The sequence below is a fragment of the Diuraphis noxia genome, unplaced genomic scaffold (assembly GCF_037042655.1).
Source record: "Diuraphis noxia isolate RWA-SAM2 unplaced genomic scaffold, SU_Dnox_SAM2 contig0002, whole genome shotgun sequence".
NCBI classification, from domain to species: domain Eukaryota; kingdom Metazoa; phylum Arthropoda; class Insecta; order Hemiptera; family Aphididae; genus Diuraphis; species Diuraphis noxia.
The window spans coordinates 73,642,840-73,668,665 of NW_028301712.1; the positions used below are offsets into that span (position 1 = coordinate 73,642,840).

General features: G+C 28.3%; 3 protein-coding genes and 1 long non-coding RNA gene across 8 annotated transcripts in view; 1 reads left to right on the forward strand and 3 right to left on the reverse strand.

The window, feature by feature from the left end:
• Positions 1 to 935: 935 nt before the first annotated feature.
• Positions 936 to 7,288, forward strand: Ire1 (serine/threonine-protein kinase/endoribonuclease Ire1). 2 transcript variants are annotated; one of them, XM_015510117.2, is made up of 18 exons: positions 936 to 1,317; positions 1,381 to 1,507; positions 1,578 to 1,620; positions 1,705 to 1,850; positions 1,927 to 2,055; positions 2,117 to 2,227; positions 2,315 to 2,573; positions 2,737 to 2,939; positions 3,004 to 3,260; positions 3,325 to 3,518; positions 3,583 to 3,769; positions 3,834 to 3,933; positions 4,011 to 4,216; positions 4,283 to 4,407; positions 4,473 to 4,617; positions 4,678 to 4,872; positions 4,957 to 5,312; positions 6,896 to 7,288. In XM_015510117.2, exons 1-17 carry the CDS (start codon positions 1,237 to 1,239, stop codon positions 5,290 to 5,292), a joined length of 2,844 nt encoding a protein of 947 aa, XP_015365603.1. In that variant the 5' UTR covers positions 936 to 1,236; the 3' UTR covers positions 5,293 to 5,312; positions 6,896 to 7,288. The 2 variants fall into 2 exon arrangements, with proteins under 2 accessions (XP_015365603.1, XP_015365604.1); XM_015510118.2 differs by having other exon boundaries at positions 6,901 to 7,288.
• On the reverse strand, positions 5,389 to 13,907 carry LOC107162937 (glucose dehydrogenase [FAD, quinone]-like). 2 transcript variants are annotated; one of them, XM_015510122.2, is made up of 9 exons: positions 13,457 to 13,907; positions 7,575 to 7,777; positions 7,282 to 7,456; positions 6,838 to 7,118; positions 6,585 to 6,755; positions 6,375 to 6,528; positions 6,149 to 6,315; positions 5,683 to 6,071; positions 5,389 to 5,599 (listed from the first exon to the last, which is right to left on the reverse strand). In XM_015510122.2, the coding sequence occupies exons 1-9, from the start codon at positions 13,605 to 13,607 to the stop codon at positions 5,413 to 5,415; spliced, it is 1,878 nt and encodes a 625-aa protein (XP_015365608.1). In that variant the 5' UTR covers positions 13,608 to 13,907; the 3' UTR covers positions 5,389 to 5,412. The 2 variants fall into 2 exon arrangements, with proteins under 2 accessions (XP_015365608.1, XP_089077544.1); XM_089221418.1 differs by lacking the exon at positions 13,457 to 13,907 and adding an exon at positions 11,212 to 11,233.
• A 621-nt stretch (positions 13,908 to 14,528) lies between these two features.
• Positions 14,529 to 16,553, reverse strand: LOC149058900 (uncharacterized). The gene is made up of 3 exons (XR_016190566.1): positions 16,224 to 16,553; positions 15,657 to 15,811; positions 14,529 to 14,608 (listed from the first exon to the last, which is right to left on the reverse strand). It is a non-coding gene; the product is annotated as an uncharacterized LOC149058900 (long non-coding RNA).
• Positions 16,554 to 19,436: 2,883 nt separating this feature from the next.
• Positions 19,437 to 25,826, reverse strand: part of ckn (CRK like proto-oncogene, adaptor protein) — a 29,089-nt gene continuing 22,699 nt past the window's right edge. For 2 of the 3 annotated variants that reach the window (XM_015510134.2, XM_015510130.2), the window contains 12 exons: positions 25,224 to 25,321; positions 24,893 to 25,147; positions 24,718 to 24,828; positions 24,229 to 24,330; positions 23,921 to 24,157; positions 22,888 to 23,085; positions 22,744 to 22,794; positions 22,403 to 22,656; positions 22,095 to 22,317; positions 21,929 to 22,016; positions 21,761 to 21,863; positions 19,437 to 20,780 (listed from right to left, as the gene is read on the reverse strand). In XM_015510134.2, the coding sequence (XP_015365620.1) occupies positions 20,666 to 20,780; positions 21,761 to 21,863; positions 21,929 to 22,016; positions 22,095 to 22,317; positions 22,403 to 22,656; positions 22,744 to 22,794; positions 22,888 to 23,085; positions 23,921 to 24,157; positions 24,229 to 24,330; positions 24,718 to 24,828; positions 24,893 to 25,147; positions 25,224 to 25,321 (1,835 nt within the window). In that variant the 3' untranslated portion in view covers positions 19,437 to 20,665. The remainder of the gene's footprint in view (positions 20,781 to 21,760; positions 21,864 to 21,928; positions 22,017 to 22,094; positions 22,318 to 22,402; positions 22,657 to 22,743; positions 22,795 to 22,887; positions 23,086 to 23,920; positions 24,158 to 24,228; positions 24,331 to 24,717; positions 24,829 to 24,892; positions 25,148 to 25,223; positions 25,322 to 25,826) is intronic. The other variant, XM_015510132.2, reaches the window with a different exon arrangement.

The following is a 25,826-nucleotide window of genomic DNA, read 5'->3' on the forward strand; positions in this document are numbered from 1 at the left end:
ATTTATAGTGAGGTATCAAACCAATCAATATATTTGAACACCCTACGCTTATTTTTAGCGTCATTACAATGTATAGATATTAGATACTATAATTCAATTTCGAAAATAGATAAATTATAAAAAAATAAGACCCCTATAATCTACCTCCAACTTAAAGAGCTAAAAAGCTTTTAGCACTTAGATTATGTGGATAAATAACTTTATCATCTATATTCAAATATTCTATAATATGTGACTATTTGCGTGTTTAAAACATTATTATTATTACTTTGAGTTAAAAAAATTAATGAAACATATAAATATGATTAATTTCGATTATCGTACTCCGATGAGTCTCCGACAGTCCGGCGGCCAATCAACTATATTATGAGTATTCAACAAGTGCAGTGATGACGGAAATCTCAATTCCATTATTGCACTCCAAAATGTTCATAATTTGTTTCGAAATAATAATATGCAACCATTCAAGCTAATCACAAATATCTATATTTTTTTAGATGTGATTGGTGGAGTACTCACTCAAAATATTGTGCGTGTATCGTTTATGTGTCAACGGCGATCGGCTAAGTTGCAATAGGCGTAGATAGCGTTTGCGATTTGGAGGGGGGCTTAGCCCTTAAAGCCCCCTCCATATTTGCGCACATGCTTAATATTAAGCAGTGAATAAAAAAAAGAACTTGTCAGTTTGGCTATGTTAGATAAAAGTTAAATTAAAGTCTAACCTATGTATCCGTGTGAATTTTTCAGCGGGTGTTAAAAAAATAAAAGTATATCAACTATCTCGCAGGCAGGAACAATAATTGGCCGCTGGAGCACAAAAATCAAAAAGCGCACGTTCATAAAAAATACGAAAAATAAACATAGCAGCTTTGTCGGAGAACGGCCCTCGACCCCAGCAATCACGTCGTCGTCTGTTGCTCATTTGGCGTCACTGTCTCACTGGTGAACCACCGACCGACATTATCAGTGAATCTCTTATCTACCCGATTCGCAATATTATTGTTGTAGTCGAAACTTTTGCGCTGAAATTCTGTTTAGTGTTTCAGACATCGTCGTCTCGTCTATCCGTGAAATGTCACTGTTATCGAATCGTTTCAGACACTGAACACCACCAACATTGTAAACAGTTTTCGAAAATGAAACGGACCGGACGTCGGGTCGTACGCCAAGTGTGATGCGCTTAAGACTCGCGGTCGATGTGGCTGTGAACTGCAAAACGCGACTTTTGACGACAAAATGGCATTGACCATCCAAGCGCTGATCCCGCTTTTAATCTGCTTACTGTACGTGGATTCACAGGATCTCAATCACCCTAAGGTGTGTATCCGTTTACTGCGTTACGACCGGATATTGTGTAAAGCGTTTAATATTTTGTTTTAGGATGACAAGAGTTTGGCCAAAGTTAATGCTGTGCAATACGAAGGAATCATATTTTTGTCCACGCTCGATGGCTCATTCATCGCGGTTGACCAAAGGTCTGGAAAAACTTTGTGGAAATTTCGCGATGGTACATAAGATAGATTCACACTTGTTTATTCATAGATTAATATATCATTAAATTTTAATTTTGTTGTTAGATCCACCAGTCAAAGTTCCATCCAATATAAAAGATGCCCTCACGTATGTATTTAATTTTTGTTTTACTTATTGTCATATTAATTTTAATACAAACATTATAAAACAAAGAGTTAATATTTGTTACAGGCCATTATTCTTGCCAGATCCCAGGGATGGTTCGCTTTATTTACTACATAATAAGGATAAAGTAGGAATCAAAAAGTTGGATGTTACTATCCCTCAGTTAGTTGCTAACTCACCATGTAGAAGTTCAGACGGAATATTATTTTCTGGTAAATATCCCTATATTTAAATATGATTTATATAATTAATTAAGGAACTCTTATAACTATTGAGTATTTCTTGAAGGCAAAAAAATTGATAGTTGGTACTTTATTGATTGGAATACTGGTGAAAAACACGCATACATGAATTTTGACAAACAAGGCAAAATATGCACAGCAATTGCTTCAAAATCTATATTATTGAGTAAATCTGGTATGTACCTATTATTATTGTTTAATTAATTTAATTAAGTTAATTTTAATTTTTTTAATAGAATACAGCGTTATGATGGTTGACAGTTTAAGTAGTGATCAACGTCAATGGAATGTAACATTTTTCAGTTACAACTCTAAAACTATGACCGATGAACAGAATTTTAATCACGGTATTTACTATGTAGTATTAAACATTTATTTGTTAATTATTAAATAATCCTCTAATTATATGTATTAAATAAATATTATTTTATTAGGTGTGAAATATTTTGCTGCTAGTTCAACTGGCAATTTTGCAGTTTTTCTCAATCCAAAAGATAAGTTAGAAAAATCTTCTATTAATTATCATAATTTACTATGGGAAAGAGAATTTGATTCACCTGTTATTGGAGTTTATCAGCATGATGGCGAGAGCCTACTGTCGTTACCATTAACAAACATAGCTAAAGACTCCATAAAACATTTGATTTCAAACATTGCATTATCATCAAAAGATCCAAATTCAGTTAGTTATTTGTAAGTAAACTATAAATTATTTAATTTAAAAATACCTATGCTTTTCTTGTTAAAATTTATAAATAGTTATATTTCATTTATCACAAATTATTTACTAGTTATTTTTATTAATGATTTAAAATGTTGACAGTATAGTAAAATATTTTAAATATCTGATTTATAGCCATACACTGTACATTGGTCATCACATGAATACAGGATTATATGCTTTACCAGCCATTGCAGACACTGATGAAGTTAATCCATTAGTAGATAGAGGATTAATTGTTCTTTTGGACAAGACTTCTTTTTCAGTATTGCCATATTATAGTGGTAATGAGTATAATGTAGAACCTAAAAATGTTGAAAACCACACAATCTTACTGGGTAATGCAAATAAATAATTATTGTTTTACCAAATGTTTCTACAACATAAATCATCTTTTTATAGGACACTACCAGCTGAATCAAGAATTAAATACAGGTATACCGAGAATAACTGGCAACACCGATTCAATAATTTACTATCACAATATGAGTGGATATAACTACAGCAATAAACAAACAAGCACAATATCTACTCAGACTCCTCAATCTTTGGATTCATGGCTTATTATCCAAATACTTGGAGACAATGCTGGAATTAAATTATTTATGGTTGGAATAACACTGTTGATGAGTTTAATGTTTTGGTATCTACGTAAAGAAGTAAGACAATTATTTCTGATCCCAATTTCATATGATTTGTTAAAACATTTAAACTTACTTTTAGATGAAAGGTTTGAAGAATAAATCAAATAACAGTCATAACAGTTCTCAAGGAAGTTCAAGAGGTTCTAATCATTCCAGTTATAGTTCATCTCAAATAGTTGAAGAATTACCTGATGGTAGTTTTTGTATTGGAAAAATTATATTCCGTACAGATGAAGTTTTAGGAAAAGGATGTGAAGGAACATCAGTATTTAAGTAATTATTTTACTTATATTTAATATTGAATTGTAATTTTTAACATGAATTAATATTCTTGTAGAGGGGAGTTTGAAAGTAGGCCTGTAGCTGTTAAGCGATTGTTGCCAGAGTGCTTTATCGCTGGAGAAAGAGAAGTGCATATTCTCCGAGAATCTGATTATCATCCTAATGTTGTTCGTTATTATTGTACAGAACAAGATAAACAATTTCGATATATTGCACTTGAATTATGTGCTGCAACTTTACAGGTAAGTTAATAAATAACTAAGTTTTTTTTATATAGTTTTTAAAAATGTTAAATGGTTTTTTTAGGACTATGTAGAAAAAAATGAACTGAGAAATGAAATAAGTCCAAAAGAAATTTTATCTCAATCAATTAAAGGTCTGCAGCACCTTCATTCACTTGGAATAGGTAATGTTTATAATTACCATAATCAAGTTACTATTATATTATTTTGATATTCAATATTAATCAATACAATAAAATAGTCCACAGGGACATAAAACCACACAATGTATTATTGTCAATACCTATGCGTGGAAATGGCAGTTTTAGTGGCGTTCGAGCACTAATTAGTGATTTTGGGTTATGCAAAAAATTACAGGGTGGAAAAATGTCCTTTTCAAAACGTTCAGGCGTCACCGGAACTGATGGTTGGATAGCACCTGAAATGTTTGTTACCAATGCATCTGTGGTAAGGATATTTCACTTGGGTATCTAATTGTATTATATTATAAAAATGTATTATTATTTTTCAAAGACTAAATCTATTGACATTTTTTCAATGGGCTGTCTGTTTTACTACATCCTCAGTCATGGAAAACATCCATTTGGTGATTCATTGTGGCGTCAAGCTAGAATATTGGATAAACGTCAAGCTCCTTGGTAAAAAGTTAAATTTTTTCTAGTAAATTATGTAATACAAAATAACATAAAATTTTGTAAAATAGTCTCGATGCATTAAATGAAAGTGAAATTTGGAAACGTTTGATATCTCTGATGATAAGTCGAAACCCAGAAGATAGGCCCACTGCTACAGCTGTTCGTTATTATCCAGCATTCTGGGACAGCTCTACATTGCTATCCTTTCTACAGGTGTTTATTTATTTCAAATCTAAATGCATGATAGGGAATTTTATGAATGTAATTTTTTAGGATGTTAGCGATCGTGTGGAAAAGGAACATTCAATGAGCCCTGTAATGCTAGAACTTGAGAAAGGAGGTGATGGAGTTATTGGGCAAGATGGGTGGCATGATAAAATTGATGAAGAAATAACTTCAGAATTAAGGAAATACCGAACGTATAGAACTGGAAGCATAAGAGATTTGTTAAGAGCATTTCGAAACAAAGTTAGTCATATTGAGTAATGATTAAATAAAGTATAAGGATATTTTTTTTTATTTTACCTACTATTTATTTATTTTATGTTTTAGAAACATCATTTTCGAGAATTATCTTTAGATACTCAGAAGCTATTTGGTGATATTCCTGATACATTTTTAGAATATTGGACTACCAAATTTCCACTGTTGGTGTATCATACATGGACAGCAATGCAATGTTTATCAAATGAAATCACATTTGTTAAATACTATACTAGCTGTTATAAATTTCCACGTACAGAATTTTCTAATTTGCCTAATTGGCTACATGAAAATGACCAGCCCATCGCATTTAGCAGCTTACAAAAAGCTCCTAGACGTCCAAATACGGGTACGAGTTGGCGATACAAAAAACGTGGTAAAACTGTTGATACTTCTGAACAATGATTTCCCAATTTTACAAAAAGGTAAAAATAAAATTCATATTTTAAACTAATAGATAAAACTAATTCAAGTACATAAAATGATGAATAACAATATAAATTACAATGGAATTAAAATTGTATTTTAATACTTATTACCATAATATAAGAAGTCTGTGATTTTACATTTTTGAGTTCTTTGAAAACAATGCATTTTTATGAGATCAGCTCCTTTCTCAGCTATCATTGCAACAACAGAGTTTATATTCCCACTTGGCATGGAAGGCATAATTGATGCATCAATTACATACAATTTATTTAATTTATGCACTCTACAACATACATAATATAATTATACTTAAATAAAAGTTATGTTAATCAAGATTTATATTTATTGAGTGGGTAAACTTCCTACCTTAATGAATAATCCACTACACTTTTATCATGGATATTTCCCATTTTACATGTACCCACTGGATGATAAGAAGTTAACGTCATATGTCTAATGTAACATTCCCAATAATGGTTCGATCCAAACTTATATTTTTCACAACCAGGAAAATGTTTTGTGTTAAACATAGCACCAAGCTTTGATAATGTTTTAGTTTCTGCAAATTTTTTCACCAATTTCATTCCTTGAACTAACACATTGACATCATGTGATTTTTGTAAATAATTTGGTTGAACAACAATTTCACGATTAATGTCCAACTTCACATATCCCCTGCTTTGAGGATGCAATAGCACTGGTGCTAATGAAATGACCTGTCTTCCTACTAGAGGTTGAAAATATTCATTCCAAATCTTAAATTAAACAATGAATCAATATTTTAGTGTTACTCATGTTTAATGTTTTGGAATATTTATATTATTTAACTTGCTTCATTTTTAAAATTCAAGTGGTTGAAGTATGCTGCACCTGCATCAGATGATACCCCATATGGTAAAAGCATAAATTGCAAATCAGGATGTGACACAGAATAGTTTTTGTTATCTGAAGGTAGTTGTAATAAACCAACGGCTTCACATCCTGGATGTGTCCATGTGCCTAAAAATTTGTATATCAGAATATAAAATTTAAAAATAACTGTATTTTAGGTATCTTACCAGTTCCTTTGAAAAAGTATTTATAAATATTAATTGGCGATATAAAATCTTTAAAAGTTAAATCCAATGATTTTTCTAAAGTTATCATATCCAATCCAGTAATAATGTGGTCTTGTAAATTTTCTCCCACTGCTAAATCCGCAATTACAGGAATCTTAAAGTTACAATATTATTTAAATAAAAATAAAATAAATAAAAATATTTGTTTACTTTTAATGCTTTAAGTTGGTATGCTGGTCCAATACCACTTGATAAAAGTATTTTTGCTGTATTCAATGTTCCTGCAGATATGACTACCGACTTAAATGCATAAACTTTATAAGCTAGGTCAAATCTGTTGAAAATAACTCCATTTGCTTCGTAATTATGTTTAAACAGCACCTACTTAAATTAAATAATAATAATATTAATAGGTTTTGTATAATATAAAACTTTGTTACTCAAATATTTTATGCTGAATAACCTTTGTAACTAGAGCGTTAGTGAGCACAGTTAAGTTTTTTTTTTTTTTTGATTTTAAGTATAGGTGTTCAGCACTTAATCTTGCTCCTTTTCTTATTGACACTGGTGTCAATGAGAAACTACCACCACCACCACCATCTCGCCTGGAAATATGAAAACCATTGTTGTTCATATCAAATGAAGTATTGAAGTCCAACTCATTGGCCGCCTCAAGTATAGCTGTCGCAAATGGTGTCACATGTGTTGGCTGATGACTGAAGAATTGTTTTTTGTTGGGTGATCCTGGTTGTACGGTTTTTATTTTTAATGGTTTTATATTTTTATTATTTATGTTGTGGAATTTTCTCATATGTACATTGAATGTTTGTATAAAATCAAGACACATAGTGATAAGTTACTTCTAATTCTTACTGTTATGTAAATTTTTTAACATAAAGATACTTACTATTATATGTATCAGCTTTTTCATATTTATTGAAGTAGTAAAGAACATCCTCTTTGGTCCAATCTTGTTCAGATTGCCACGATAAATAATCAGTAGAAATATGCCCTCTTACATGAATATTGAAATTTATACGACTACTGCCCCCCAAGACTTTTCCTGCAGGCCATTGGCTAGACTTAAAAAAAACAAGATAATATCATATAGTTTATAGCTTGCATACAAATACAATATTGAATTGATTGTTTATCTGAAAAAAATTTTTATTTAATATTAATATATTCTGCATTCAATACATTTTTTTTCATTGCGAGACATGCGTCCAATTGTGACTCTGTTTGGTGTTTCCAATCAATTGGTGACTTCTGGAACATTGGTGTGGCAAGAGGTATATCGTGCAATAATGATACTTTAGGTCCAGCTTCTATTAATAAAACCGTATGTGCTTCATTTTCTGCTAAACGTGAAGCTACAGCAATACCTGCTGTTCCTCCGCCCACTAAAAATATATTATTGCAACATTAGAACACAGAACATATTAGAAAATATAATTTAAGTTTTAAATATATATAAGTTAGTGTAGGACTGTAGGAAAGAAATAGAAATACAAAAAAGATACATAAAAAGAAATACAATTTTCATTAGACACAAGTATTGTGTATGTTAATAAAGGTAAATAATTATAATTGGTAAACAATGCATTCAGTATTCACACTAAGAGCTAAGAGCTAATATTATTTTTAAATAGCAAAGACTATTTTTTTTACAGATTCAGTTAGATTTTTTTAAACAATTTTTATTCTTGTTCAAAAAATTGGCAAAAATTAAGTAAGTTGATATATACCACTAATGTATTATTAACCTGTCTTATTTAGTAAATAATTAATAATTTAATAATTTAGGTATAATATTAAAATTTAAACCTAACAATGCAGTGGCGCTGATCACCTAATTTATCAATAACATATTATGTCATAGTAGATTTTTTATATTGGGGGAGGGGGCACTGTACTTCAGGTTCCAAAATTTACGTCAAAAAGTACAAATAAACGATTAAACATTGCATTATGTAGGTACTTTGATGTTTGATTTGCATATGATAGTTTAATCAAGGAAAGGAGGGATGATGAGGTCAATCGATACCTTAATAAAAGTTCGAACTATATAGTTGGCCGTTCTCGTAAATACTTTTAAATTGTAGTAATTTGAATAAAATAATTATATAAGTTGTATACCTATCTGCATGTATAAAATTATAGGAAATATTAACACGTAGTTAAGAGTACGTAACAGTGGTATTTGTTGTCACCGTCTTACCAGTGCGTAATATACCAAATTTACGCTCAGCAGAACACTTATAGCTCCTTTATTTTAAAAATTTAAGTGAATCAATCGACCTATTATGAAAGTGTATGGTAAGTACATTATCTGTGTTTGTACGTTGGTTTTTTACGATAATTCAATTTTTAAGTGAGTTATGAGCATATAATATACAGTACATTAAAAATACTCATTACTCACTTAAAAATTGAACTATCGTAAAAAACCAACGTACAAACACAGATAATGTTCTTACCATCAAGTTTCATAATAGGTCGATTCACTGTAATTTTTAAACTAAAGGTGTTTGATGTGTTTTTAGTTTTTTACATCTGTTGCCAGTGAATATTTCTAATAAAATAATATTATTTTTACATATTTTTTATTATGCGATGATATTTAAGTATTAATTTCAATATTCTCACTAAATATTATTAGTTCAAAGAAAATATGCCATTTAGTAAACACGGAACAGTGGAGTGGTGAACAACGTGCTTATGCGATAAAATCGTTTTACAAAAATATGACAGTTACATTATTAACCTAACCTTACCGTGCAGCGTTCATTTCGTCTTCGTTTTAATCTTAAACGCTATGAATTTCCCATGATTTGGTACCATCGGCTAAGGCTATTAAAATATGGGTAATTAACTATTTATTTGTTTATTTTTCTATTAATATATAATATAAGGCAGAGTGAAAGCGAGAGAGACGGAGTCACGGGGAAATATATTTTTGATATTTTATGAATTTTCGATTAATACGTTATATGATTATATAATATTATAATTTATTATTTTATTCAAAAAAAAATATTGCAAGATTATTAATAAAAAAAGATGGACAAGTGAATACCGCTCGGCCATAAAAAAATATAAATAAAAAAAATATCGTATCTCTATACATCATTAATCATTAGTATTTCTGAACTTCTATAAGTAACTTTGAATTAGAATTTCAAGTTATTTTTACTAAGTGAATTTTTTTTATCCAAGATAGTTAAAAAAATTAATTACTCGCAATATTCAAAAAATGTCTCATGGAAATAAATAACTCAAAAAGAGAGATTTTGAAATTGTTGCTTACTATAATTATTTGATAATTGTATTCCAATATAAATATTTGGTGAAAATTTAAAATGTACGGTTAATAGTTTTTGGGTTATGATTATTAAATATTGAATTTAGAAAAAATAACCATTTGTTTTCGAATTGTATTGTTTTTTACCGACACTATCGGAATTCCCGACTGTGGCTTCTAAAAAGTATCAACTAGATTTACTTTTATATCAGAAAAGATGTAGATGTCGAAAATCGGAGCATTTTGACTATCCTAAAAGATAATGACAAACAGAAAAACTAAATATGACAATTTTAGTTATACTTATTGTTGTAAATTAAAAATATTATTCGTGGTTACTTGAAACGTCTAAAGCATAATACTGTGTACAAATATTATGATAATATGCAAAATGCAAATAGGTAATATTGATTAAACCTACCGGCTCGCGGCTACCGTATTAACACAGACTATTATATGAAAAATATATATTTTCATATACTAGTGTGTGATATTATAATTTATAACAATATTAAACAATATAAATATAATATAAAATATCTTAGGCCTACAAAATCCGTCCTCGCTCATAGCTCAGAATAGTTTTTCGTGTACAATGATTTTAAACCATTGAATTCAATTAATTTAACATCATTCATTACAGTTACCTTTTTATAACCTACTGTACAGCTGCAGAGCGTTATCTAATCTTTTTTTTTTTTTATTATGTTTTATTCAATCTGTTTTAAAGGAGAACAATAAGAATAATTGATTTGATGATAGAAGCCAAGATAAAAATAAAAATAATATATACAATGGCAGATTTGGGGATTGTAGAGGCCTCCCAGTGGAGGTACTACGACATGAGTGAGATTTTCTTAGGCTAGGATATTATTGTACATATATTCACTTAGGCTAGCAAGTAGCAGGCCACGACACCACTGTCTTTTTAATCTTTTAGTAGGGTTACATGGGATAGAAACAGATGATAGGTCAGAGATTAAGGGATTTGTTTGTCTAGGCGGCTATTGAAATGTTTATAATGTGTTTTCGCTAGTTCAGAGACATGCGGAATTTTGAGGTCGGAGTGAGGGTGTGATTAGAGACAAAGAATGGCGCTTTAAGAATTATACGTAGAGTTTTTGATTGGAATCTTTGGATGCGGTTGATGTTGGAGATTTTGGCAGCGCCCCATAGTCATCTAATCACCCGTTTTTTTTTTTTTTTTTGTCTACGTAGCTATTATGCGCCATTAACTTCAACTTGTTTTAAAATGAATGGCTTATAAATATAGTTTTTCATGTAACAGTTTCGTTAATAGAAGGTCGTTCTAAATTTAGAATCTTTATAAGATCTGAATAATTTAATGATATTCAATATGCATCTTCAATTTTTCTGGTCCAACATACGGATACTAAGATTTTCCGTGTCATCAAAAATACAAGTTTTATAAATTGTGTTGTTATAACTCGATTGAGTTAACATACTATGTTTCTACGGCTTTATAAAATATTTATCTGTTGACTGTTGGATCGTAATAGATATATTATGTACCTATACAAACTTACAACCCGCGAAGTGCATACTGTATAGTTTGTAGCTGAAAAATTCGATGAGTTCTACAGATGGTTTCAGTAAGACATCATATGAAGACGTTATCTCTTACAACTGCGTTGTCTGGCATTGAACCGTCCATATATTAAAATACGATCGTTACAAATAAAATGAAAATAAATTAAAACACTGAAAATAAAGACAGTTAAAAACGGAGCTTCACGACAATTAGAGCGCTCGTTGAATATGCGATGAGGTGTGCTATACCAATACTGCATTACCGCTTGAGTTACAAGTTGAAAGTGCCAATTGGCCAAGTCCAAGTAACATAAGAGTGCCTGATTGGTATTTGGTAATTAAGAGTAATAAGATTTACTATTCAGTTGAAATATTACAGATCCAGTGTCAGAGTTCGTTGATTTAAAAAATAACAAGAACAATAATACTATAATAATATAAGTATTAAGTATAACTAAAAATTCAAACATTTCAAACTTATTTCTATGCAAGTGTATGGTGACGACGCAAATGGGAGTGTTGCCAACTCTGATTTTAAAAATCATCTCATTATCATTCGAAATTACACTAAAATTAATGCTAATTTAATGATTAAATGAGAATACCTATATTATATTTTACGAAAATTCCACAAACTTTAATTTAATATAATTTTTAATGTTTTTATATTAGTCTAGTTACTTTTTTCTTAATCTATGATAAATGCACAAAACGTTTTGTCATCAATGATTGCACATTTTTTGTACCTACTATGTATGCCGTATGCGATGGATACCCACAATTCTAAAAACAAATTTTTTTATTTTACCATATGGGAATATAGTATAGTATTGTTGAGATACTTCATGAATGTTTTATAAAAAAATGTATACGTTTGAATAATTAAATTTATGTATATGAAATAGAGTTTGAGTATAAGAATAAGAATCAATCACCAAGTTTTCGTATCATTAAAATCCATCATAAAATTACATTTATTAATACTTATCGGCTATTGTCCAAGACCTCTTGATGTAAATAAGAGATAATGAAACTTAATATAATTATAGTTAAATTGGATATTGAGTCTTTATCTCCATAGATTTCCATATTCCATGTAACATTAAAAATAATTTTAACAAGAGATTTATCGGATTTTTCAACAAGTCGTAGGTATACACCTAGCAAGTTTTGTGTATAAAGTATAACATGAATAAAAAATGCTTATAACTCATCTAAAAACTAAATTATCGTAAAAAAACTCACATACAAATTAGTGATGGGCATGAAATCCGAATATCCGGATATCCAAATCCGGATTCGAATCATATTTTTATCCGGATTTCCCGAATTATCCGGGTTATCAGGATTTATGGATTTGCTTTTTATGACTATTTGATTTCAGACTTACAAATATTTTTAATGTATGGTAAAATAAATTATTTTATTATAATGAAAATTTAACAATAAATTAATACTTAAGTTGTATTATTTACAGCATATTTATCAATTTCAATGATTATTTATTATAGTTATCAAACAAAGTGCATAGTAAGTACGTACTTAAGTAATTGTTTTTATAACAGCTAAGCGCAAAACATCACTGGTACTTAAAATTCATTCGAAATTTTGTACACATATGTCTGAAAATTATGTTATAGAATTAAAATATTATTAATATACAAAAATGAGTCATTGAACAGCAAAATCGAGTTGAATAATCCGGATATTCCGTGAAATCCGAGTATGCCCACTACTAATACAAATACAGATAATATGATCTTCAGTGAAGTGTAAACTACTCACAATATACACAGTTACTAGTATTAGTATAATAAGTATAGGACTATAACTATAGTATATATAGAGGCAGTTGAGCAAGACAGTAGGTAACAATAATTATAAGTACTAATAATATATTTTACAGTTTCATAATAAATAATATTAATAATTCATTACTTATATGTGGATACCTTAATACTTAAGCAATTACCTGCTAATATTTAAATATAATGTATAACATTCAGAGGAGAAACTAGAGAAATTTTTCTTAGAGGGAGGAGCTAGAATTGTATCAGTAACTCTAGCTATAGACCTCCAAATTTACATGTGATCCGCTAATCGTAAATTTGCCAAGTTACGCACTTTGTAAGACGAAGACAACAAACGCCAGTATTACGTCCTATTAATAAATGTACTTTCGTCTTTCGTTATTAATTATTAAATGCCAAATAACAATTTTACGTACCGACGATGTGATCGAAATATCGGGTTTTGACGTCCTCTCCTCCCACATACTTGTCTAAAATCACGTTCAACCAGTAGTCAGCGAACACGTACGACGCAAAAATATTGACTAGAATAGCGTACGGTATATAGATCAGAGCTAGGTAATACATTATCGCGGTCGATTTGGCGGGCAAAAAATGTGTGTAGTTCGACCACGTGTTGCTTGACGATGTGAATATCACCTGACACCTACTGATTCCTGACTTATCACTCACGACTCACGAGTCACGGGCCGCGGCACACGGTTCATGGCTAAAATGGTATATTATAATGAATTGTGGTTTATGACTTATCTATCCGGTGTCCACAATCCACATCCACAGTCCACACTCTTCAGTGGATTAGATCAGACTGCCGTAGAACCATTGTAAATTGTTCTGTGGTCCGTAGAACCATTGTACTGTGGTAGTACCGTCGTTATCAATTTATTTGTTATCAACCAAATATCATTTCGTTATTTGCATGATGTAGAGGAGGTGCTTTTCATTCACGGATTAAGACTAGGTTAGTCGGTTCTAAGATTTTAATCACATTATACTACTTAATACCTTAAGTACAATTACTATTTAGTATATACTATGTAGTTTCTAGTAATCTAGTATATTATCAGATATCTTAGTCCGTATTTCCACACCGATGACTATAAAATGGCGAATAATGGTGTACAATCTGCAATCATTGTTGCTGTTACTAGACCAATAGTAATGTTTAATATAATTTATATTTTAGGAACTTATTTTTATTAATTTAAGTTATATATTTTATATGATTGTTTGTTATGTTTTAAAAATATTGTTTTTTAAGATTTACTTTCTAGTATCTAGTGATAAAGAATGCTTTAACAAAGTTGTCGAAATAAATAATACTTGAGATGTAGGAATTGCAATGCTTGGAATTGAAATGAATATACCAGATCCAGAGGTTTTTTGTTCTATTGAACCACCATCTCAAGTATACTGTATTCGTACGTCTATTATACAACAATTTCAAGTAGTTTTATTTAGATATAATAATAACAATATGTATGTTACTTGAAATACTACCACATTCTTTCAACTTGACTATACATGAGACTTGTTTCGTGAGAAAATGCATCTTCTTCTTCTAGTACCTTTTTCCAATATTAAAGATTTTAAAATTAAAATATTTTTTTTTAAAAACAAAAATTAAATTAAAGATTATTTTAATATTAGGTAAAATTAGTTGCTTCCAATCTCATAACATAATTTTTATAGTTAATATTGTTAATAACTACAGTTTTTAGCATCTCAACAAATTACTACAGGATTGATTTGATTCAATTTTACATTCATGTATAGAATTGAATGTTATCATTCATCCAAGGTAAACAATATTCTGTTGATTTTAATTTAATATTATCTAAACTTTATTCATTTGTATTAAATATTTAAGTATAAAGTAATAATTTATACAATGCATTTAATAGTGATTTATGTTTTCCATCAAAGGCCATTATTATTTTACTAGTTAGGTAATATTATTTCTTAGTATATACTGTATTGAAAAAATTTATCTAAAAATTATAAAATTATTAATGCTAGATACCGTAGAAGTTTGATACTTAAGCTGAATTACAATTGTTTACAATAATTGTATGTTAGTGTCAACTTTCACAATGTAGTATATTTTATTAATTATTTGATGTTGACATTTTTTTTTTTTTAACGAAAGAAATTTTTTTTAAATTTTTATTAGACATAAACAATTTGTACAATATAAGCAGAATAAGATTCTTTGATAAGAGTATAGAAAAAAAAGAACAAAACAAGCATTTTTCTCACAATTGAGATTTGTGGATTTTTGTTCTATTAATATATTTTTTTCCTATTTTACCTTTTAATTGATTTTTAATAATTTCATGTTATATATTTCCTAAAATATCAATAACATTTGTATAAAATTAAACTGTAATCCTTTTTTTACTTTTTTTTTTGGAAAATTCAAAATTAACTATTTAATTTTTATTTAAAGTTTATAATTATATGAAATTGTGTCTTATGAGTTATAATAGGTATTTATAAATTGTATTACTAGTATAATTTTAAGTTTTAACTGATATAACCGAGTTTTAACGGGTATCTATTTACTGTACATATACATTAACTAAATCAAAATGTATGTCTATTTCAAGTACTTACCTAGATTATTCCGGGAACCAGAAATCTAACGACGGTGCTTATATTGTTCGATCTCGTGTATTTTATGCATTTCGTGCTCGGAAATAAAATATGCGTACACTTGGCTAACTGCATATACAGGGTGTCTGGCGAGGATTTACCCATTGCGATATTTCCTGAGATAATAAATATATCATAAATCTATTTATTTTTTTTTAGATTTACATAGACAAGGGATACGTGTACCCTTGTTTTTTTATTAAAAAAATAATAAAGATACCTATTTTTTAATTTAAAAAAAAAATAAAGATACCTATTTTATAGAGTTTATTTTTCTGAAAATGTTGACTTTTCAACATTTTATTTTTATTAATCTTATGATATAATGATATGATTTAATAATTTTTTTAGTTTATGTATAAAATGGCGAAAAATTGGATTTTATCCGTGCGGCGAATCCCCCTCTAGGGCTCATGGGTATATCCTCACGGGACTCCCTGTATTTTACTATTTTGTCATGGAATTAAATATTTATTTGAATTTCAAATAGTAAATTTAAGCCCCAAAAGTACCCGAAAACAAACTCACTTTGACACTTTAAACGTCGACTATTTCGGGCTTCGATGGAATCCGTGACGTGTGTGCAATGCGACGCCTATACGTGGCGATGCTTCAGATACTAAACTTTGGCATGAAAATATAGTGATTTATGAAAAAATTAAACTGAAATCGTGTGGAATGCAGTTTTGTTTATGTCTGCTTTTGCTGATTGAAATTGTTGAATCTTTAATCGGCTGAGTCTTCTGGAACGTCTCTGCCTTGTATTGTTCTACGTGTATTACGTCAGTGTGATAAACTCAAAGATATTTATTATATTATTATAATACAACTTTTCACATTATCAAACATGTCCGTGATGTTTACGATTTGTTCATTGAATTAAATAATTAATGAAATATGATATAGAAATAACCAAAATAATTAATAATTTTAAATTTATTTTACTATTGATTTAGAAGGTGTTTAGACATTAGAAGCACAATCAAAATTTTTTTAGACATATATCTCTTTAAATTATTAAATAAAAATATGTCATTATGAATAAATGTGATTAGGTACTGCTTTTTAGAATTAACAGCGAATATATCAAAATTTACCGTACGCATATAATTGCACGAAATTAATATTTTTATTGTTTGTACCTTCGCGGCATTACAATTATTCACTTCCAGTCAAAAAAATATGGAAACAATTTTACTCTAAACATCAAAACTTACTAACTAACAGTTGTGTGTACGAGACTCAGGTTTTTTTGTCCATTTCTACTTTGTTGAAATATTATAATCGTTATTCGTTAATGAACTCCGTTCTCTGTAAAGATTTTGGCAATTGCCGTAGATGAAAGATTTAAGATATTATATTAATCCAATATGGCAATATAATATATATATTACTACATAATACATGATAAATCCACATATTACATCGTATTACAATACTAATTTTCATGTCAAAGAAGTTCGTATTCACTATTTGTTCATAGAATATTGAAATGTCAATCACCAAATCTGACAATATTCAAAAAATGGGTTGAGGTAAAATTTTAATAATATATCATTATTTTTTTTGTTATTTATTGATTTGATTTTAGAAACTCACGTTGTATTGCATTTTTGTAGTTGATTAACGATGCCATTTTGTTACCAACAACTTGGGTAGGTACCTATACTAAAACATCACTATATGAAGTGGATTCAGAACTCATCATGTAGTGTGTGTGTTCTGCAGTATATTTAATGTATATGTATACCTAATGTGTGGCTATAACATTTTGTGACAGTTCACAGGGCAACTGTGAACTGTCATAAGTTACCTAATGCAAAAACAAGTAAAATTCATCATTTTGATCTTGAAAATTCAAAAAGTTGGATTCATTATTCAACTAAAACTTTTAAAAACTATTATTAAAAGGTATTTCGTAGTATCGTCCTACCCATTTTTTTAATTTAATTATTAAACTATGAAGTATTAACGGCATAGAGAATCAGCTTAAAGCGTTAAATTTAAATTCTTAACTTTACTTGACACCACGATGGACCTGTCCATAGAATACAGTCTGTCCTAACTTTTTTTTTTTGTTACCATATTATATAAATAGATTTTTTTCTAATACATTTTGATTCATCGACCATGTTCTTAAACCTAAAATGGACCGAGATAATATGCTATAGATAGTAGATACACCCATACAGGCTTATTATAGGTTTTTAAAATTTTCAAAAAAATAGGAATATTTGATTTGTCTCCAGCAAAACGTTGGCATACCTCCACATACCTCCAATGTTCAATAGATTTTCCGCTGCTTCTTTAGAATCTTGGCTAAATGTGCCCTCCAAGACTCCATCATGATTTTCGTCAAAATACCGTTATAGGCTTTAATTCGGGCAGACTTTATTTCTTACATCATTCAAGTGTAGAAGGAACATTGGCCTTGACCACCGATTCGTGCACATGGGCGTGTTTCTTTACTACAGACGTACAACTGCAGTAGAGGATTGACTCGGCGAGGATGAAAAACGGGTGCCATCTGACCTACCTCCACCACCAGTGTGCTAGAAGAAAAACAGTCGCCGCTGGGGTTCCTTCTGTAATTTATAATTCTATGGATAGGGCCGAGATAAGTACGTCGCCAAGCTCAAAATCTATCATGGCAATTAATGGAATAATAATCTTAGATAATATACTGTATATGATCTAAAATAATGATATTAAACGAAAAATTACGATTTTATTTTATTTTTATTTTTATTATTCTTAGAGACATTTAACTTTTCGCCATTATGTTTATCAATATTATACTATACATTTTATGTACAAAATATTTAGACTTATTTAAAGTTCTTTATAATACCATAGCCTCGTTATTACCTTTAGCTTTATTTGCGGTACCTACGTCAAGTTTTGACATATTCAGTTATTAACAGCTACTGACATTGAGATTAATTTGAAAATGTATTTGATGCATCACCAGTGGTTGACTTGGAAATAAATTAGTAGAGGTACTCTAGCTACTTTTAAAATGTAGCGTCCCTAGCATTTTAATAAAACTTGCATAATCATGGCGGTGGGGGGTTAAAAGTTTACATAACAATCAGTCCAATGCATTCCCCTATAAAAAAGAAGTAGGGGTACGCTAGTGTATCCAAAAAATTAGTTGAGGTACTCAGTCCCCCCCCCTCCCCCAAAAGTCAACCACTGTGCATCATGTAATATTGAATTCAGAAAAACCAAAGATCAACACATTCTCTTCTTCAATACTCTTATGTTTAAAACTTTAACCCAAATCTGGCAACATAAAACAGAGTAGACGACTACGATTTTGTCTCTTTCATTTTAAAATTTACCCTGTACGTTACCTCCAAAAAGTATTTCAAGCCTATAATTACCTTAGGCTAAATAATATAGATATTATTAAATATAATTCATAATTAATTAATTGTATATTTGTATTGTATTTCAATGTTTAATCTAATTTACGTTATATTTTATTAAATAAAAAATAATTATATTTTGAATTATTCTATCTTTTCTTTAACAAATCAATTGATATGTGTATATAGAATTAAACTATAATTTTCAATTATTATTATTCTAATTAAACATCTATCTTATTGAATTATAATTTAAAATGATATACATTAATATTATTCCACATTAATGACAGACATCAAAATATCTACAAACATAAATTATTAATCAAATGCAACAGGTTAAGGCTGATAAATCAAGATGAACACAATATATTATTCAAAATTATTTATTTATGTACATAATAATTTGTGGTATAAAAATCTACCAGTATATAAATATAATAAAATTGTTATTCTCAGTTTATATAATAAACCTACTTCCATAATATACAAATGTTTTAGATTCTAAATGTTATTTAATCATTAAATAACATTTTACAAACTCAATGTTCTTCTCCCTGTACACTGGTCGGTGAATATGATTTTACTAGGTGTATCTTATATAAAATGCTAATAGCTGAGTTATTATTTGTACATACAATATAAATGTTATATTGCCAAGTAATGGAAATGCCCATTAAGAATAATCAAATTACAATTCTCATGTGGTGAAGATGTGGTTCATCTAACATTAGCGAAAACGATTAATTTTAAACTAATATAAATGAATAAATAACCTCACCAAAGTTCATTACATTATTTATGATAAAATGAACAGATATAAAGTATTAACCATAGACACAGGATAAGTATTTAAACAATATACATCTTTATGGTTCAAAGATTACTAACTGTCTCTCTAATCAGTCAAATATGTCGCCTCTAAAAGTATTTTAAACAATATTCAATTTATAAATAAAAGTTACCTATGATTAATTTATAACCTAATCAAAATAGCTACCTATAAGTAATAATTTAGAAATATAATATAATATGTCTCTATATAACTTGGGTAAAGTTTTTTAAATCGTATAAACAAGTTATATTTTCGATTAAAATTATAAAACAGGAAGACGTTTAAGGTGATATGTCTACACTAATAGTAACAATTATAATATTTTAGTTGCATAGAAATTATATAATATTAAATTTTAAAATGTTAAAAATAAATTTGAGTAATAGTTAATTGTGGTTATTAAAATAATATATATATGATTCAGAAGGCTGATTCTAATCCATACCAATTTATAATGTTTAGGTGAGATAAAGATAGTATCAGCCATATTTCTAAAATTGTTAACTTATTTAAAATTAAAACTTAAGAGCAAGGAGTGAAGAATACAATTACAATTGGTGTTTTTTCTCTTATAGCCTAACAATGACAGATTTAATAAGATACAAATAAGATTACAATTTTTTTTGCGATTTAAATTTTACAACTCACAGAAACTAAAAAGGAACATAAAATTGTCTCTTTTTGATTGGATGGAACAAATGTAGTTTTTTCTTGACAGTTAGGGCAAGTACAGTTAATTTAATTCTTATAAAGAATTAATTGATTTAATCATTGAGGCCTTGTCTTTTTTCTTCTTCTAACATGGCATCTAACTCATCAGTTAAATTGGCTAACATATTTCCGATATCATTTAAAACATCTGCTGGTTCTTTTTTACCGCTGTAATAAAAATATAGGATAAAAATTATATTTTGTATGGTAACATATAACTGATAAATGTAATTAAAAATATAATAATTTATGTTCTAAATGTATAATTGTTATTAATAATTATCAGTGATTAGTTTATATTGTAATAGTAAAAATATAATATGTGCATGTTAAACTCTTATTAATTAAAATAATAAAAATTTTTTTGAGATGTTACCAACCCTGATGTTTGAAAAAGAGCTAAACCCAAACTGAACTTTTTTTTAATTTGACAAACTCAAACTTTTTTATTTTTTTTTTTTATTAAGAAAGACAATTTACAATCTGTACACAATAATTACAATAAGCAAATAAGATAAAAACAGAATAAAGTAGCATGAATGACGTGATAAGGAAGAAACCCAATGGTAACACCTAAACTCAAACTTAAGAAACCTATTTTAATATTGGACAAAAAATCAAAACAAATCAAAAAAAAAAAACATTATTCAAACCAAACTATTAGGCATTTCATTTGGTTTGAATATTTATGAATTTCATTTTTTTTCTAAATAGATGAAACATCTTAGATGATGCTACACAGACATTAATTTATGTCTCTGTGTACAGGTGCGTAACAGCTAATTTTACACTCAACCTATCTCTTTAGCTTAATAAGTTAAAAATTATAGTGAATTGACCTCTTATAAAATTTAATGGTAAGATTAATATCTAGAGCACCTTAAAAAATCTGTAATTTCCTTTAAAATTAAAAAATTTTATGAAACGTCTTACATAATTAAATAATTTAACCCCTAGATAATCTTACCTTTAAATTTAGAAGTTGGGTTTAGTACAAAAATCAAACAGTTCATAGCATTAATAATAATTATAAAATATACAAAATGTCTGTCTGAGAAACAGAAATTATTATAAAGTCAATTGCATTTGTTGGTTTTTCAGTTATAGTATTTACAAATTATAAAATATACAATATATTTTGTTTTTACCTAGGAGGCATTAACGAAAATTGACTTGTCGTTGAGTGCATTGAATAACTTGAAGTTGTGTGCATAGAATGAGATCCTTCAGCAAGCATGGGTTGAATTAATTCTAAAATCAAACAGTGAAAAATATTATAATAATTGAAATATAACAAATAAAAGTTATACACTAACCATTTGTAGATCTGATCGTTCTCTGTTTAATTGTGCCAGCATTTTCATTGGCAAATGGAATAGTATCTGACTCAGTACTTGAATTTGACTATAAAACAATATTTATTTATAATTTTATACACACAAATTATAATTACATATAGTGTTTAAAAGATAAATAGTTTACTTTAAAGCTTGCATTTGATCCAATATGATCCTCCAAGTTATGTTTAGAAGACATATTGTCTGTAGTCCATTTGCCCAAAGATTTAGATTTTAATGTTGGAATACAATGTAGATCAGCAACAACAGTTACTTGATGACCCTTTTTATTATCTTCACAAGACTGTTGACGTTTAGGTGGTGACGGTGGTCTACGTTTCAATGTATTTAATCCTGAACAGTCTTCTCTGAAAACAAAAATATATATCATTTTATTTATGTGAATATTCAAAAAAAAAAAAAAAACAATTTAGTATAATTTTTTGATCTTACATATTTTGTTGAGTAAATAAAGCGGGAACTTTAGCTACTAATCTTGGCTTAACTAGTCCTCTTGGTCTAGGCAATGTACCACCACATTCATGAAGAATAGATGTTTCATTTGTCGGTGTTAAATCACCATCTTCAAAACTTTTTTGCTGATGTCTCCACTGTGGAGGACCAACAAAACTACTTGTACCTCCAGTTGTTGAATTCATATTTTCATGTAGACTTTCTAATGATTTGCCACGATGAGTTCCTCTTAGCTAAAATTATAAATAATACTAATGAATAAACATTTAACTTGAAATATAATTTAGATAAAATCAAAGGGGGAAATAATAATTCTTTACCGATTCCTGAAATTCGAGTGTCCAGTTCGAATCCGGAGTAGGTCTAGGGGACTTAGTAAATTGACAAAAGCTCAGAAATTGATAAAAAGCAACAAGACATAGACATGATGATAGCAAATAATAATTTATAAAATAGATGTATACCTTGATGGGAACAATATCTGTTTGACAATATAGTTGTTTGCTACTCTCTAATTCCCAAGGTTGATGAAAGCTGTGATACGTGGCATGAACACGAGGTAAATCAAGTTCAACACTGCCTGTACCGCAACTTATGTTAGTGATACTTGTTCCACATCCAGAACTGCTGCTTACAATGCTTAATGGTGACTCGATGCAGGCCTTTTGGATGCAATTAAAGGTTTAAATAAAAATGATTGCAAATTGAAAGCATTGTAAAACATAAAAATGTAGTCATGCCAATTAAATTATATACACATGCTTTTAAAAGAAACAAAATTCAAAGAAACGAGCAATTTGTAAAGTTTGAAGTACTTACATCCCTATTTTCATAATTCATAGTGCCTCAATGTTTACTAAATAAATAAAATTAAAAAAATTTGGCCACTAAAAATTTTTTAAGAAAATAAAAATCTAAGGGAAATCAAAAAACAAAAATGGGAAATGCAGTGCGGTGTTTACATTGTTAAAAATAAAATAAATAAATTTTTCAAATACATATTTAAGAATATTTAATTTGGGCAACAATTTAAATAAAATTATTAAGTAACTATATGAACCGATACAACTTTTAATGTTTAAAATTTTTTTATATAAGTATATTATAATTGATTGTTTAATACTCAAAGGAAATTTGATTGTTGTATTTCATTTTTGATAAAATCAATTAAGTTTTGACAAAAATAAATATTCTCATAAAAAAATATAACTTGTAAACCAATTATAACAACGTTATAAGTAAAATTTTCTATATACTTGGTTTTTGGTGAAAAATAATTATTTTATTTTTATTTTACAAGAGCTACAAAATTAAAAAAAGAAAAAACTAATAAAATGTGTTTGGATATCTACATAGTGATATAACTAATAATTGCTAAATAATTTGAAATATAATAGATATTGTTGATGTTTTTTTAAGATAAATTAAGTTTTGATATTTTTACGTTAAGAAACATTTTAAATATCAATTTTTTTTTAATTTAGAATTTTTACTCACTTGAGTTTGAATAATATATGGAGAATGAGGAACAAATGATTTTCCAGCCTTAATATCTTTTACTCGTTTAATTGCTAGTAATAATCTTTTTTGATGCCCAAGTTTGACTATTCCAATATCTTCTAAATCTTCCCATGTTAACTGAGTTACATCATCTATTGTTGAATAACCTTGAGCTTCTAACGCTGATCCATATTCTTCAAGTCTTAGTAATCTAAGCCATTCATCTAACGACCCCTGAATAATTTTGTTCGCAATATTAACAAAATGTTCAAATAATGCACAAAAATACAACAAACAATACTTACAGGAATGTAGTCTAATAGTCCATCAGATATATTTAATAAACCAATTTCTGCTTTTAATTTCTTTCTATGATTTGGTTTCTTTACACCAATAGCAGTTAAATCCTATACAATAAAAATAAAATAAGTACATAGGTAATTTAGTATAAATTAAGAATGTATTAAGTTAATTATTTAGAAATAATGATGGATTAAAATTGACTATTTTTTAACTACTTTTTATTGTTTCTAATCATATAACATATCTATTTAAATTTAAGTTATGATGCCAATTATTTCAAAATGTTTTAAACAAATTTAAGAGTTAAAATTAAATGACATGATTATAATGTAACTTAAGATAAATAAATAAAAATGAAATATAATCAATTAATAAACTAATTTAATTACTGACAACATATAACATTTGATAGATCTTTCAAAATATTGTACTGGCATTTGGTATTTTTAACTTTTAAAAGTTTGTCATATCAAATATTTAAATTAACTTACTTCTGGTGTCATTTTTGAAACAGTTCTCATATCATATCCAGCAGATATGAACAATGGTAAATATTCTTCTAGATGTAGATCAACTAACCAACTGTACATTATATCTTTATCCTATGAATAAATCCAAATTAATATCGACATTAGTATTAGTACTTTATCAAAATAAAATACATACTGGAACCCCTTGATTGAGGAGTCTTTCCACCCTAGTAGATGGACTAAGTTCTGGATGCCAATGAGTGTTTCCTCGAAGATGACACCCTGAAGCACGACCACTATCTAAACTTGCCGTAGAATGACGTGATCCTGAACCTGAACCAGATGAACCAGGACTATCACGACCAGGACTTTGAGTCATATCAATTCCTTGATCTTCCTGAAGTGATAACTGGTGGTAATACATTTTCATATTTCCACTGGGGTGAGAATACTAAACACAAAACATAATATTGATATGAATGGAAATTGAAGGTTACCAATTTTATTAAAATGTTAATTTTATTTACCGAAGTAGATCCTGGAAATGTGAAAGCTGGATGATTGAATTGTGACGATGGTGATTTATTTCCAATTGGGCAATAAGTATCTGACCCATCATAGATATCTAGATTACAAAACAAATTATTCTTAACTTCAAAATATACCTAAGTTTAAAAATGTTAAATAATTATTTTGATTTTAGTCCACAAAAATAATGTAAAGATATGCAGTGTATAATTTATTACTGAAACATATAAAAATATGTAACAATGCTTGTCTTAAAGTTAAAATTAATGGTAGATTATCAATGTTCTTGACTAATACTCAGCTATGCTTTTATTTATACTGGTTTTAAATAATGTCAAAATTTTTTTTTTTTAAATAGATTTTTCAAAATACCAATTTTTTTGTAATAATGTAATTGATATGTTTTGTCATGGTTTAATTTTTCCCAGCAAGCCTTAAGGTATATAAAAAACTGTTTCTAAATTATTTTTAATTATACCAAATTAGGATAACCTTATTATCATAAAAGTGAAATTACAAATTAAATAATAAATAAGTAAGGAAAAGCATAATATCCTAACAGAATGCGATTTTTAATGCAATGATTTATTACAAGATTTGAA

Bases quoted from the DNA above. Each gene is read 5' to 3' on its own strand.
- Ire1 (XM_015510117.2), top strand. From the start codon at position 1,237: ATGGCATTGACCATCCAAGCGCTGATCCCGCTTTTAATCTGCTTACTG. The intron at 1,318-1,380 runs GTGTGTATCCGT...ATTTTGTTTTAG, and splicing joins AGGATCTCAATCACCCTAAG to GATGACAAGAGTTTGGCCAA. The intron at 2,574-2,736 runs GTAAGTAAACTA...TCTGATTTATAG, and splicing joins CCAAATTCAGTTAGTTATTT to CCATACACTGTACATTGGTC.
- LOC107162937 (XM_015510122.2), bottom strand. From the start codon at position 13,607: ATGTATTACCTAGCTCTGATCTATATACCGTACGCTATTCTAGTCAAT. The intron at 7,119-7,281 runs GTAAGTATCTTT...CCGTACAACCAG, and splicing joins AAAAGCTGATACATATAATA to GATCACCCAACAAAAAACAA. The intron at 5,600-5,682 runs GTAGGAAGTTTA...TGTATGTTGTAG, and splicing joins GTAGTGGATTATTCATTAAG to AGTGCATAAATTAAATAAAT.